General features: G+C 38.3%; 1 protein-coding gene across 4 annotated transcripts in view; it reads right to left on the bottom strand.

The window, feature by feature from the left end:
• The window catches only part of DCLK1 (doublecortin like kinase 1), a 243,935-nt gene that overhangs the window by 32,456 nt on the left and 195,393 nt on the right, over positions 1–16,086 (bottom strand). For all 4 annotated transcript variants that reach the window (XM_062615019.1, XM_062615020.1, XM_062615018.1 and 1 more), the window contains 5 exons: positions 15,431–15,515; positions 13,959–14,067; positions 9,110–9,167; positions 8,301–8,420; positions 2,667–2,813 (listed from right to left, as the gene is read on the bottom strand). In XM_062615019.1, the coding sequence (XP_062471003.1) occupies positions 2,667–2,813; positions 8,301–8,420; positions 9,110–9,167; positions 13,959–14,067; positions 15,431–15,515 (519 nt within the window). The remainder of the gene's footprint in view (positions 1–2,666; positions 2,814–8,300; positions 8,421–9,109; positions 9,168–13,958; positions 14,068–15,430; positions 15,516–16,086) is intronic.

Below are 16,086 nucleotides of genomic sequence, written 5' to 3'. Positions count from 1 at the left end.
GAAGCTGTGGTATATTACTTACCAGTTAAGGAATGTGAAAGGTAACACTCATGTTATTCAGAACAAATGCTATATATGTTCCACTGCATTTAATACTGAAGGGCAATTAAAGAAATGGGGATTAGTGCAAATTACCCGCTACATAGTGCTTTCACCGTTTTAACTAACCAATAAAACTGTGTAATTGTACAACACTAATTGAATGCAGCCACACATAATTGTGTGCCACCATATGTATCCTATTACTATAAAGACTGTCAGTATTTTCTAAGCTGCTCTTGTGATCAGTGCAGATGGCAACAGTCAGAGAAGTCATTCCCTGGGGTTTATTATATGCCTATAAAGACATCCCCTGACTTGACAAAATAAACATGCTAAATAGCGGCAATTATGAAAAATGTTCCAATTCAAACATGGAAGACACTCTCTAGAGAACAAAAATAAAAAAAAAGCTAAAACATCACAGGTATTCAGCATACTCTTAGACAGTTAACTGTTAGGTGGGCTTTGCATATTTTGAAGATAAAGGGAATATATAACCACTTATTACTGGTATTGCACATAGGATGTTGAGAGAGGTTCACACACACAAAGGTTTATCAGCAGGGTCTGTAGCTGATGGCACAGATCAGTTCTAAGCATGGCTGTTACTTTTGGGGAAAAGTTAAAAGCAAAGTAGAGAAAGAGGAAGGTACTGCTCTCTCCCCCTCCCTCCAGTTAGTTGTTCTGCTCTGGGCAGGTCCATTATAGGCTGTTCTAATCCTAAAGCTACAACTTGTGAGTAGGATAAGGGCAGCAGAAAAAGGGCTGATTCTCACACTGGTGGCCAGGAGAACTTACTGTAACACTACTGGAGTTTGCAGGTGCCAGACCATGATAGTAACGGCATGAAAGCAACAGCACAAGAACAAGGGAAACATAACTGCCATGACCACTTAGGTGAAAGCTTATAGACTTGCAAGCAAAAGGCAGGCCAGAGAGGGCAATTAGAAAGTCTTTATCATCAGAAAGATGAAGACCCATATGGCATTTTGCAAGTGTTTTATAAATGCCATTGATATAACCTTAATTGCAATCTTGTGATAGAAGGAACTACGCATCCCATTTGACAGACAAGAACACAAAAGCATAAAGTTCAAGAGACACTAAGGCCATAGACAGCCAATATCCAAGACAGGGTCAGAACTCACATGAGGCCGTTTCCAAAACATTCTTCCAAAATAGCATTCATTTATTTCAAGGACATGATAAATCTTAGAGAATTAATATTCAAACACTGACTTTTAAGAGTTAGGATGCTGCAAGAAGTTAAGTGCTGCATCCTCACTGCTCACTATGAATATCGATGTAGGACATTTACGTCCGCACAGCACTGGAAAAATCACTTGGAATCAAATCAGCTACAATGCAAACAGTCTGATCATTCCTGGTTGTGGAATCCACTCCCTATTGCCTTCACCTCTGGCCTACCTTTCCCTCTTCCCTCAAAAGCTTCACTCTGCTGTTTTCAGACTTCAGAGACGTGTCAAGATAGCAGAAGGGCAAGCCTTGCCCCAGACCATCTCACAGAATTAATGAATCCTCTGCATGCAGTTACCTGTGAACACCAGCACAAGGACTGTGAAAGCAGTATCAATCATTAGTGTTTAGTGAAACTTCCACCTGACATGTTTTTAGCAGTTTCTGGAAAATGAGGGCAGGCCTCTTCCTCACCCGGAACTATTAAGGCACCTGCCACTAGAGGAACCTCAACTATAAAAATCCCCCTCTCTGGAAATTCAGTAAGATCGACTTGAGTCAACTTCCCCATAAAACTTCTTCAGTGTCAATCACGACTAAACACACTAAGTCATGCCAGAGAGCACAGAACTGAGAGAACTGATAAACTATGTATCTTAAGCACTGTTTTATCGTCACAGAATATATGGAGAATTGGGATATCTTGGTAATAGAACACGTTGGCAAATTTGGGAAAACTCAGAGAACAGTGAAATAATCAGAAGAAATAAAACTATGTCAGTTGGACAACACGATTGCTGCATTCAAGAATGAAAATTCTCAGGACAAGGACTTGTTGCCAGGGTATGTTTTTCACTGTCTTCAGTGGATAGGGGTTATACAGATTCAGCCAGGAAAATGAAGATTTAGGCTGTCTATTTTAGAAAGTGGCTTAATACAAAGCGCCATGGGACTATACGAATGATGCAGCAAGGAGAGGAAGAACATTGAAGTTTCTTCATGGCTGTGCTCTGATGTACTTCATGATTAGGAAACAACACTTACATCCACAATGTTTGTAAAACTGAACTGCTGCTAATTACGTAGGCAGCTGCAGAAGTACAGAGCAGTCTGTTGAGGACAGAACACCTCTTTGTTTATGAGAAGCTTGAAACTGTACTGCAGCTTACTAAAATGTCACTTCTGTTGATCACTGGAACAATTTTGCTGCTGTGTCCTGGGGAACAGTCTAGACATACCAGCTTATGTTACTGTACTTCCTGTGATAGCTGTTATTGTTAGGAGCGCTTACAAAACTAAGGTTAAAAAAAGGACCAATGACTTAAAAGACTGAAAAAACTTGGCAGGTGTGTGGAACTAGGAAGTGCAGACCTTCTCTCACACATTCCCAAGTTACCAACAATGCCAAAAGTTGAACCTTCACTTACCAGTAGATTCTCCGGCTTAATATCCCTGTGGACAATGTTCAGGCTGTGAAGATATTTGATGGCGCTGGCCAGATTGTAAAGCATTCCACTGGCATCTCTCTCTGTATATTTGTTGGTGGAAGTAATAGCATCGAAAAGGTCTCCTCCCTGCAGTAAAATGACCACAGCATGTGAGCAATATTGCTGTGAAATGACTGAAAAATTTAGGGAAAATCAAGGAGCATCATTTATAGAGGAGGAAGATGGAGGAGTAGGACAGTTTCCTTGGAGCTATAAACTATGGATACTGTGACAATATCCCCCATAATGGCAGTTGAACATATCAGTAATTCAGAACCCTTTGTCACGGCTTAGTTGGTTAGCCAAGAGGCAGGAGTCTCTACTGCAAACCATTCCCACCTGCTGCTGCTTTTGTAACGTGTCCAGCACTTGACAATCTGTGTTCAGAGCCCTTGTTGTGAATTTCTAGCATGACAACATGCCTGTGATGATGCCACATACCGACCCCTGCCACTTTTTATTATAATCATAAACAGGCTGATATCAAATTTTTGCCCAAATCCTGACTGAATTCCAGAAAAATGAAGGAACTCTGAGTAAAACTCAAACCAGCTACCTGTCATCACTGCTAGTGTATTTTAAAAGTCTATTTCCGTCTCATAAGACTTTGAAAACGTGGATTTTAGAAACCACTTTGTCTAGATAAGATGTGAAATTTTTGGTAGTGTGATGCTTCTTGCAGCTGATACTGAAGAACTTCCCAGCATATATGTCAGACAGTCATACTGGAAGACACTTAAGGAATTAATATTAGTATTTCACCACAGCTACAAATACAGATGGCAGCTTGTGCCATTTCCATCTCATTGTGCTGTCTAATTCAGCTAAAAGCTACTTCCAGTGAAAGAAAAACAAGAAAGAAAGAAAGAAGAAAAGAAGGAAAATCAGGTGAAATTCTCAAAGTTGAAATAATCTTTATCAGGATCTAAGGCAGCCGTGACATTTGGACTGTATTTCCAGAGCTGAGTTGGCAAGTGGAAAGAAGAACATGGAAGTGCTTGAAGAAAGACCAAAAAATAAGTTTAAAGAAGAAATTGGGGAGGAATCTTGAATCTTTCCAGAGGGAAAAAAAAAAATAAATCTCTTGAGAGATACTACTCAGAGGTAATGGGCCCTTGGCCAAAATTGAAGCAACAGCACCATAAAGAAAACAGGAAAAAAAAAGGCAGTTGTGAGGAGAAGGATAATTCTGCAAACCAGTGCAAAAAATCCATGCCGCAGTCAAAACATGAAGATAAAAAATAAATACAGAAGACTGCATTCAAAAAAAAAGGTAGGTATTTTCTGAAGACAACAGATGAAGCCCAACTTTTCCAACTTTCAGGATTTTATCAGCAGCCTCAAGTTATTTGCATTTTTTTTTTTTTTTTTAAAGGCTCAGCTCCAGAGCAAACTTTGTTTTCACTACGAGAAAGGAGCAGGGGAAAGAAAGAAAAACCATAATTTTCCCAGGAACCACAGCTACAGAGAAAAAGGTAGGAAAATACAAACACCAGAGACTCAAACCTGAAAAAAAAAGACACTACTTGCTAAAAACCCCAAACAAACTATTAGAGATTTTGCATTGTTGAGGTGCAGCTGAAGCCTGCCAGGGCAGATTTACTCCCACTGTAGATGCAAAACCCCAGCCTTGGAAACTGCTTGCAGCCAACCATTGTGAAATCTGGACCACATCAAAACCTCTTGCTCTGGCTGATGACGATCAAGACACATCAAGATACATAGTGTCAAGAAAAAGAGGAATAAAAGGCCAAACTAAACCAGATAGAGGATTACACAGAAAGGCCAAATATTTGGCAAAAGTACAATACCATGTACTTCATGGCATTACCTGATCCCTAAGTATTAGATATCAGCATGTGGCAAAAGATGTGGGATAAATAATCTATCTTCCATAAGATCCTTCCTGTGAAGTCCCTGTACCAGCTGCTTTTTAACATGAGGTAGTGGATTAGACACATCTTTGGTCTTATCTAATATATTCCAGATGCTCAGGAGAAGTGTCAGTAACATCAGCAAAAGATCTGCTTCCAAACAAAGAAAACTATCCAAGCTGAGATATAAGGGGCAAGAAGGAAAGAAGCTGAACATTAAAAAGAGAAGTGAAAGTTCTGGCCTTAAGTCAGAAGAAAAAGAACAAATGTTCACGTGCAAAGAAAAAAAAAAAAGTAAACTCAGAAAAAGACAGAGGCTGCAGAGCACATTAACAGACAGTCAAGCCAAGCTGAAGCAGAATAATTTTGTCCATTTAAGCAGTTTACTCAGTAAAGTTTCTTACCACGTAGCCTGATAAGAGAGAATATACTTAGGCTGTGGGATTCTCTGCAGTGAAAACAGAGGTGATACCCTGGAAAGAGTTAACAGAGCTGACAGCTATATCAGGCAGAATTGTTTTCAGACTTCCCTTTCCCTGAAGAGCACTTTAACCTGCAAGGTTCTGCTTAGCTGATTCACACAGCAGGTCACTATCATTTATTCAGGCACAAAGGGTGAGTTCAGAATGACATTTCAGTCTTAAATCCCCAGTTCTGGAGTGAAATGGGATCAGAAACATCCGAATGCAGTTTTTATCATCTGTGCACATGAGGAAGTATACTTGGAAGTACAGTAACCAATTATTTATTTATTACCTTGTTATGTAAATGATATAATCTCTGTTTTCTTTTGCAAAAGTGAAATCATATCCTGAAGCACTAAAGGAAACTCTGCAATAAATCTTGCTTGTTAAATTGGCCAAACCCCTGTTAGGTTTGAATAACAATTTTGTTTCGCTGTAAAAAGGCAACGCGCCAGAAACTAGGTCTTTGCTCCCTTTACAAGCACCACTTGCAATGTGTTTATATTTGTATTTATGAAGTGCTTTTTCTTACACTTTACAAAGCAATGAATGGCCTATCTGCCATGAGGTGAGGGCAGTATTTGCAGCAGCCACTTATGTCAAACATGTTACTGCCAATTAATGCAGGGTGGTATTAACTGAAACTGTGCTCTGCGGTATCAAGCCCTTTCTCCTTGAATTTCTTTTCTGTCTGTGAGTTTGATTTAAAGTCAGGTCTTCAAAAGTCAGTCAATAACAGATGGTTAATCAATTTTAACAGTGTATGCTATGAAATGGTAACAGTCAGCAACTGGTGAATTAACAATTAATGTCTTTCCAGAAATACCTTCCCTGGTGCCCATAGAGTGCAAATTGTTTTTTTTTTTTCTCAATCAAATACTAAGGAATAGATGTTTGCTTCAAAGAAACAAGGCTGACTTCCCAAGATCAAGATATTTCTTCTAAATTTCTTCTATTATTCCACATAAAAGAACATTAAACCAGTGCTCTCTAGGATGCCTAAACTACAGAAATGTCTATAAAGCCATTCTATAGCATAACTAAAAGCATAAGTATGTGCAGAAATTCTAAAGAGTACAGAAGAAAGAGTGCAAGAGATTTTTCCAGAAAGTGAATATAATGGATGGTTTTCTTTGTAAAAATCTGTAGGCTAGTTATTTTGTAAGAGTTGTCAGTCCCCTCCTCTCTTACTTAGCTGAGTAGGACTTTGATTAAAAATTCACTGGAGACTACAATTTGAACATCTTTCAAGCATGAATAACACAGCAGGTTGCACCCATGAAACCAGCTATGTACTTATGTCTTGCCATGTTAGACAAGGCACAGCTTTTACTTCTTAGCACACCTCATGGGGCCAAGATGAAGGATTTGTCAATGCTTCCTGAAGCCGTGGCTATGTTAGATTACACCACCATGCAAAAGTATTGAGGCAGCTTTGAACAAGCCCTCATCAATGCTGGAAAAAAACTACAATAGCATGGATCTCCAAGTGAGTTCACTTATTGCAGAAAAGAACAGTAATTATGATTAAAATAGTGTTAGATGGCTAATGGCATATGATATGAAGCTGTGCTGCTTCACATTGCACTCCTGAGTGTGAGAGAGGGTTGTGACTATGAAGAAGGTGGGGAAATTTTTCTGGTACTGGTTATGCAGAAGGATTTGTGATGTGGAAGAGTGCCAGTACTTTGCTTTTTCCTTAGGATTTAACCTCTCTACCAGAGACAAAATGGGGATGCCGAGTACCCTGCCAGCTCCTTGCTACCAGCACGTCCCAGACTGCTTCCTCAGAGCTTGGAGATGTATTCCAGTTTACAGATTGAGAAGTTCTTTAAGAAACACTTGGACCTGGGATCATCCTATCTAACGTCTCAGAGTTGCCCAGATTAAGAACACCTGCTAATCTTCACCTACAACCAGCGCAAAGCAGATAACAGCCGTGCTTGCCAAAATCACTTTCTCTCATAACCTCTGCTGATGCCTGTTTCTAACCATGGATACAGAGAATGTCTGCCAAAGGTGACAACACTTGTAAATTTAATTTAAATGTAAATGATCTATGTACCAGAGTTCAGAGTACCTGATTGGCTCACAAGTGTTGAGCATGCATATACAATGTGCCTGCACACAAATGCTTCTGCAGCTGCACAGCTTTATTGCAATCTTTGTCGTTAAACACCTAAAACTGTGGATTTCCCAGGTGGCATGGTAAGCTGTCCCAGGGGAATATGCTTAACAAGATAAAGAAATAGGGGTGGCTGCTGGAAAGATGTCCACAGAATAGCTGAGGAAGGAAGAAGAATCACTAATCACTAATTTAGTGAATGTGAAAAGCAGGCGTATTCTGTTAAAATAAGTATGGAGGACAAGATGTCCTCAGAAGTTTTCTGTCCTAATTTGTACAATTTATGCAAATGTATTTTTACCACCTTTTATCCACAGTGACATATTTGTGCATTAGTACCAGAACTGAGAGCTAAATTAATACTTCTTGCACTGCACAGCTGACAGTTTTCGGGGCAAGAGATGACCTACTCTGAATTTCATAATCCATTCTGAATATGTCATTCCACCAGCAAGTGAAATAAGTGCATGAGATCTGGAAGCTACTGTGAAGAAATAAATAGGGTCCCAAGTATAAAATACCGCATTCACAAACTTACTTTTCAGAATAGAAACAAGATTTAAATAGCAGGTTTTTCTCTTTCACTTCCCCCCTCCTCCGTCTTAAATTTAGATTCTTATCAAGAAGGCAAGCCTCACAATGTGTTAATAAAAAGCAACAGAGAAAAAGGACAGGTAACAATGTTTCAATTTAATATAAATTAATAAAATTTAATTAAACTATATTTTATCAAAGAATATTGAATTTTGAAGGCTGGTATTTCTGGATATTCAGACTAGGGGCATTTTCAATTTACCTCAAGGCAGATACATTCCTTTAAGCTGAAACTTTTTATAGACACTTTTTTGGGGGGAGCAAATAAAACTGGTCAACTTCAAAGTACTGTTCAGAGTGTGGCTTACAGAAAGTTAGACAAATATTGGAAATATTTGAAAGGTATAAAAGAAAAATCTGAGTGTGTTACACATCTTTCAGAGGGTGTTGGATAGAGACTCCTTCCATTCTAAATTATTCTGTGACTCCATGATTTTTAGTAAGCATTAGTACCAATAAAATTTCTCAGTATGGTTGAAACAGCTCTTAATAAACAGCTTGTCTCCAAAATACTCACTTTTACAAGTTCCATGACAAGGTACAACTCAGTTGGCATGTCCATCTCCTCAATCAGAAGTACAATATTGGGATGCTTAACTCGTCTTAAAATAGATACCTCATTCTGGATCATGTGTTCCTGCCACACAAAAGAAATCTTTCATGACTATGGGTTGGTGGGAAAAAATTTCACAGTGGAAAAAAAAAATAGAGAGAATTTGGACCTGCACAGACTCCTTAGGGTTTTTAAAAAAGGTAACAGATGTTGCCTCCAGCAATATGGAAGGAACATGTCTAGAAACAACATCCATGTGAAAACTGAAAGAAAAAGAAACACATGAACAGAGAAAAGTTAAATATGGAAGTTTCTAGAGTTTTTTTTCTCCAAAGCAGCATCTTTTGCTATAGATTTCAAAAGCTATCAGTCACTTGGTAAAAATATGACATCAATTTGATTAATCTTGCATACTATTTAGACATAGTGACCAGTGTTGTTATAATTATTAGTATTATTTTTCTGTTTTCTATAGCATCTGGAATTCTGAAAGTTAGAGGACATAATTACAGCGGTAAAGACCAAGGGGAGTACCCACACACAACCAACAAACTGGAGAATGAACACACACTTCTATGGCCACATCACAGCCATTTATACTGTCACTCCAAGGGTCTCCAGAGGTTAGGCAAAGGCTTCAATCAAAAGTATTCTAACAAACTCTTGCCAGGAAGTTGACAAATACCAACAGCTTTTCAAACTGATCTCTCACAAAAAGTTTCCTGGGAAAAAAAATCAAAATCTTTTGTCATTTATGAGTTTTTCATACTTACTTTTCCTCTACATTTACTTTTTTTGATTATTTTCAGAGCATATTCTCTACCAGTTGATCTGAAGAAAGAGAAAAGAAAAATTTGTATGTTCAATCAAACTGAATACTTTTCTCAGTTGTGTTAATATTTGTCATTTGAGCACAAGAGGTCTGGGCAATAATTCCATTCAAGTAATTGTTCTGTCAAGAAATGAAGCTTGGATTTGACTGGAATTGTGAACTTGATCCAAATTTATTGTACGCCTGAGGAAAAAAGCAGTTAAGCATTTTTTTTTAATGAGGACATTACAATGTTTTCAAAACAAAATAACCTGATTTTTTCCATTTTGGATGAATAATTGTTATTTTTTCTGCAGTTTTATGTGAAAACATTATACAGTATTTACAGATCCAAACCTTCTAAAACCCCAAAACTGTTTTCTGTTATACAAAAAAACTATGAGCTATGGAACATATTTTTATTTTAGACTTAAAGTGAAAAATCTTTTGTTTGCACATCTGCACTCACAACTGTTATGATAGAAAAGTCAGTCTTTGAAATAATGTTTTATGTATTCACGAAGTATATAATATTTAGCAGAGTTAAATAGGATGTTTAGAACAGAATATGAAAGGTTCTGAGACAGTAAGAAGTTACAGAGAATTAGTTGAGCATGAGGACACATTTCCTTCTGACTTTTTAAACCATACAATACTTATCACTACTATGCATATATAGTCATTATATAGAATGCTAACATAGGAAAATAAGCCTGTAGACAAGTTAACAGTATCAACTTCCACTTCTTATTCAAGTTACAAAACCAAAAGATGGTTGTAAGGATGAAACCAAGAAGCTCTGTTCACAAGCTCTATTTACACTGTAAGATTAAATGGGGAAAGGGTAATACAAGAAAAAGCTTTTCACGAAACACTTTCATTTTGTAATAAAGATCTAAACAGTTTACAGAAGTCTATTATATTGCCCTTAAGCATATGTTTGGTTAAAAAAAAAAAATCAGAAAAAAATAACCTCTCAGGCATATGGGGCATTTTTTTTAATTGTTCACTTAGCAAAAGTTAAACTGATAGATTGAATTAATATATAGTAAGTTAATTAGAGAAATGAACATGCCTAAAAATATGCACGGTCTGTCAAATAACACATGCAAAGTGAGTCATAAACTGAAAGCTCTGCATTAGGAAAATGACAGGGTATTTTCATTGCCATATTTAAGCATGGAGAACTCTGGCAATGATGTACCACTATATTAATTTAAGGAAAAATAAGGACTTCAGTGAAATTAAAAAAAAAAAACAACCCAAAATATTGTGTTTGAGTTCCCAGGGAGCCAAGACAGCCTGTATTAAGACAGCAATGGCTTTATTAAGACACTCAATGGCTGTGCAATCACACTAGATGATGATGTCTATGACTTGTAAAAAATGTACAGCACGGCTGTTCAAGACTTGACTTAAGCAAAGCAAAATGAGAATCTTCTCATATCTGTACACAAAGGAGTTTTATGCTACAGCCTCCAGAAATGGCTCCCACTCCATGTGCGGTGCCCCTTCCTGGTGCTGCTGTTTGGTGGCTACAGTGCCAGATCAGTGAGAGGACAGGCAGAAATAGGGACACTATTTTTGGAGAATGAAAGGAGAAGGTAGGAGAAGGAATATTAAAAATTAAAATATCTGGGGTTCAAACTCAGACAAAATATGCCCTCTTTCAATAGGAGTCTCTTTCAAGCTGCTTGCTTGCCCTAGAAATGCTTCCTTTCTGTCATGAGAAAGGAAATTGATGGTTTTTGTTGGCCATGGGAGACTCCATGTACTCCAAAACACTGGGAAATCTGATCTAGTGAAGAAATGTCAGAATTTGGAAGTATCTGAAAGTTAAAAATGAACACATATGAAAACACCACAGGACAAATTGCACATATGATAAAGTAGATTTGTAATGAGCAGATGACAACTCTGACTGCTCTTTGTTTTCGTAAAAAGAAAATTAAAGCTAAGATAATGAAAATCCTTTCCCTTAAAAAGCTGCAGAACCACAGTCTGTCAGCAGCACTGCAACTTACACACCCACCAAAAAAGTACGCAGGCCATGCCAGAAACTCAGAGTGAAATGGGCATATCACCTCTCACCCAAACAATGAAAAGGGGCCACACAAAGTAGGAAACACATTATAGCTGTCTGGGCCTGTAACTCTACAGCAGGACATAGAGTTAGGCTTCTAGTTTGTAACAGGGCCCTGTGCCACATTCCCTGGCTGTTCTAACTTTTTGCAAAGCCCACAGAAATTTCCATTGCACTGGAGATAATATCTATCTTCATTATTTTTGTGTGTATATTAAATGTTTTTGTGTGTGTACATGCCTGTGCGTTCACAGATGCACAGAATGGGACTTAGAAGTCCTCGTGTGAAAATTTTAAGGATGGCTTATGGTTTCTATTTGGACTGGTTGTTGTCAGAGGAAAATGTCTCTGAATGCATCTGAAGTGTCAGAGTGGCTAACCAGTGCACACAGGCTGATTTCCACAGCTATGGAGAAGAAGAATCCATGTGATCAGTGAAGTTGTGTAACAAGACCCATTCCTACTTGCTTAACACCTCATGGTGCTATTCCTTTGAAGTCTAATGCACACAGGAATTTGTACATCAGTGGAAAATGGAAAAGTCCTCTGTCCCAAGTATCACCCCATCAATTCTGTCTCTGCAAATGATGGACAAATCAGACTTTGAAGTGAGGTGTTTTTTGCTTAGAAAGACTGTGAAGAATGTTTTTGAAGAGTACACATACTGGAGTTAATTTACCCTCTGAGCCTTTAATTTGTCCTTACGCACTTACAATGGCAATGGTATACTCTTTAGAAGTGGAAACTATCAGAAATAATTCTACTGTAATTTTCAAGCTCTTCCAAAGTGCTAGCTCTGATACAAATGGGATCTGGCAATGGTACAGCTCAGAGACCGTAAGGGTACATATCTGGGAATACCTGAGTAATCATGTCATTTGAGCACGTATTCACTAGGTACATTGTATTAGCAGATAATTCTGGGACCAGTGGCATAGACAAGAGGGCAGGAAACAGTTTTAACTTTAGGTCTCAAGGATATTGTAGTCTGCATTATTTTTAGATGTGGCAGGACATATATTTAATTTTGTTCGTGCCTTTTCTCTCAGCTTGAGAAAGAGTTGTAAAATGCACACTAGCACATTTGAACCATCTCTCAGCACAACTAGCAGGTTCAGGTGAATAACAGTGTATCAAAACCTCAACCTTTTATTATTTTGCCTTGTAATCTGTTTCTCCCAGTCACTACTTTTAGCTTGTCTTTTTGTCTTTTCTATGTTTTCACCTGTGCTTTTTTCATCAGTCATGCCCCCTCCGTGGGCTGTGTTTCAGTGCTTTCTTGTTTTCATATTATTTGGTTTGCTTCCTTTAGGTTTCCAGATTCTCCAGCCTAGTGTTCAGACCCCAGGGTTTGATCTTAAGAGCTATCACCCTCAAGATGACCAGTTCCACCAGGAACTCTGACAGAGCTCTAAAGGGCTCCTGAGACCTTTGGCTAAGTCTCACAAGCACACTGTTGGCTGATACAAAATATGCTCTTCCCCTTTCCCCAACAGCTGTCCTCATGGTCTCTGACTTTGCCAGACACTTTGAGCAGGAACTGTCTTTTTCCAGAGAGTATGCTTTAAAACCAGCAAAGCTAATTTATCAGAATATGCCATGAGATCTAATCTTTACTCATTCTCTAGGGTTAATATCACATTCTTACAAGCTAAAGTCCTTTCTTTGAGACCAGAGGTCAAGTTACAGTCTTCTCTAAGAGTCTTCTCTCTAGGACATGGTAATAGGGTATATACAAATTCACTTGTGGAATTTTGTTATCAGACCTTGACACCGCTATTCTTTCTTTTGGACTTCTCTAGCTCTGGATTTTTTTTGCTTTCTCTGAACTACTACTATATAACATGAGTGATCTTAAAATCCCTTGACATGAAGATGAAATACCCACTATCTTTTTTGTGGGTATCATATTGTCCTATTTTTAACAATACCACCAAAAGGCTCCCACAATTCTTCTCAGAAGATGTCTTTGTTCCATTTTTTCTTACACTCTTAATGTTAGGTAGAGCCAGTTCAAACCCGGCTCATGACCTGCCTGGCCAGATTTAAAACCTGACACCTGAGATAGTCAACCTGGACACTTTCTAGCAACAGGAACAGCTGAAGTGACTTGTGGTTAATCTGAAGTTCATGTCTAAAATCAGTCATCAGTCATAAGGGGGACTGTTCTCGCTTTTTAATGGTAAAGGGGACTGAACAAATTAGATTTTAATCGCTGCAGTGCAGTCTCCTAAAGCTCATATAATGGCAAAAAGCAGTCAAGGAGCAGAGAGATGCCATGTAACTACAGATAAACATGGACAGGTTACTCCTCAGTGTCAGACAGCAGAATAGATGGATTCAAAGTCAGTTCTTTGTGTTCACCACCACCACTACACTGCACACACAAAACTTTCTGACATCTTTACAGAACTCATCTACATGTGAAATGTTTCATCAGTCTAATGTTGCAAAGGGAGAGTTGCAAGAATATACTGAAAGAAAAGATGTTATTTCAGCACAACCAGAAGATTTAACAGAAAGAACTGGTAAAATAGTGCAGAGTGCAGCAGAAAAAAACATATAAAACCTATTTTTTCCTATGAGAGGGCATTACTCTCTTTTTTTCCATCTGGCACTGACAGAATACCTGACTATATGTCCCATAGTCTACAACTAAAAACATGATCTAGAAAAACCACAGCATTAATGATTATTTTTACAGTAATAAGTATATTACGCTCCTCACCTTTCTATACACTCCTTCACAATAGCAAAATTTCCATCTCCTATAGTCCTTCCAACTTTATATCGCTCTGCTATCGATGCTGGAACCTGGAAACCTTCCTCCAACACTTCTGAAAGAATCATTAGTACATTTTTATTGTTACTGAAGGAAACACAGATGTTGCACATAACATGCATTTTAAGTCTATGGCTTTGGAGCCTGGAAACCATTCAGTCAGTATCCCACTTACTGTACAGTGAAACCATGCTGCTGACATTGTATATACTGAACAGGTTTCACACAGATAGAATAATGAAAAATAAGACTTTTGGGGGCTCAAACATACCACCATTTGACTGTTACATTGTTTACCATTCCCACTGCAATATGCCCCAGGGACAAAACCAAAACTGTATTTTTTTAATTATGAAAAGGCCCCTGTGATCTGCACAAGCGCAGACCAGCCTCCAAAAAGGGCTGGAACTTCTTGACACAGCATGATTAAAGACATGTACCAAAGAAGTCCAACACTCAAGCACTTATTTTATTACATCCTGTAAACTGAGACATCCATAAAACTCCTCATGTGCTAAGTGATAGCTCTCCCCCTCCCCCAATATTAAATATTTAGTTTTTAAGCAAATGTTCTCAATAACACTACCTCACATGCAACCTGGCCACCAGATGCTTAGGTAAAATTGCATTACACAGTGTCTAAGCATAAGAAAAGTTTGTAGTTTCATGTGTTTTAGTGCTCATTCATGTACCATTATTTCTAAATGTATTTGAAATAGCTTGTTACAAATACCTAACATGCCTCTAAAACCTGACTGTAAACTGCAGCTGATACAAACTACCATCTAAATATCATAACATTAAAAAAAATACCTCTCAGAAATGTGACTTGAATTTACGCTTTTTTAAGACAGTGCTTTTAACTGTATTTTTATCTGTCCTTTTTTCCAGCTTAATATCAAAAGTGAATATTACAATACAAGGGAGCTGTGGCTTGCCTGAATTCACAGGCAGCATGTAGAGGTACTGTCAGATGGGAACATACAAACACACTTACGTGTTTGTGTGTGTAAACTGGCAGTATTCAAGCAGACCCTATCCCTTAGCCAACTTGCTCAAAGACCTAATATGGGGTAAGACTAATAATTTTTGAATGAAGACCCAGGACTGCAGTATGTTCTTTAGCACCATGACAGATGAGACAAAAATTAACTAAAATAATCCACTCAGCACTGCGTCACCTGTGGAACTAGTATCTTGAGTATCCTGCAACAAAAACACCTCTCAATAGTTATGTCCAGATCAATTCTGAACCACAGTGAACCTAACTGGTTTGCTAAGACCTATGAGCCTACTCATGGAGAGTCATCCAACCCGCAAAGCTCCCACCTTCTCTGGCAGGAAGAATGACTCATTTCCTACACAGCTGCTGTTATCACAACACTGACTGATTTGAAATGTCAGCCTTCAAATGTTACCTTCTGCAGGTCCATCATTTTCATCCATAGAGCTGCAAACTTTGGTGGATGCTAATGAGGTAGAGGAGCCACTGTGTTGGGAGCTCTGGAAATGGAGAGACACAAATGAAAACAGATGATTTTTAAGGAGTACGAGCACCCACAGCAGATTCCTGCTGGACACACATCTCGGAGAGGCTTCAGTGTTCACTGTATGAGGTATTGATTTAATTTGGTGTAGGGCTATGTGAATGCTTGGGAAGAGTCCAATTTTTCCACTGAAATTATACTTTTGTTACCCTAGCATACATGGAGACATCTCTGATTCATTATGTGAAGTAATGTGCAGTAAGGCATTTATGTACAGTCTATTAGTTTCCCCCTATTCTACATGTATTCTGGCAGGGAAAACTGAGGAGCTGTATGCCCTCTGCAGGCAGGAGACTGTTTTCTCAGCAAAACCGTTAACCCGGCATCCACTAGAAGTACAAATGAATCCTTTGACTGAAGTTGGCTTTGTTACAGGCAGAATTCCTTACTTTTGCAAACCTCCCTCTGGTTAAATCTGCCCCAGTTGTGTTCCAGAAGGTAGTAATCATTATGTTAATGTATGAAAAAATAAAATGTCAGGGTGAATAATGTTTTCTTCTTTGGAGAAGCGTTTGGGTATAGCTCAC

The sequence above is a fragment of the Pezoporus occidentalis genome, unplaced genomic scaffold (assembly GCF_034315485.1).
Source record: "Pezoporus occidentalis ecotype Australia unplaced genomic scaffold, CSIRO_AGI_Poc_V1 ctg18, whole genome shotgun sequence".
NCBI lineage: Eukaryota > Metazoa > Chordata > Aves > Psittaciformes > Psittacidae > Pezoporus > Pezoporus occidentalis.
Note: the sequence above shows the minus strand (reverse complement) of the source record. Positions and strands in the feature narration are given on the sequence as shown.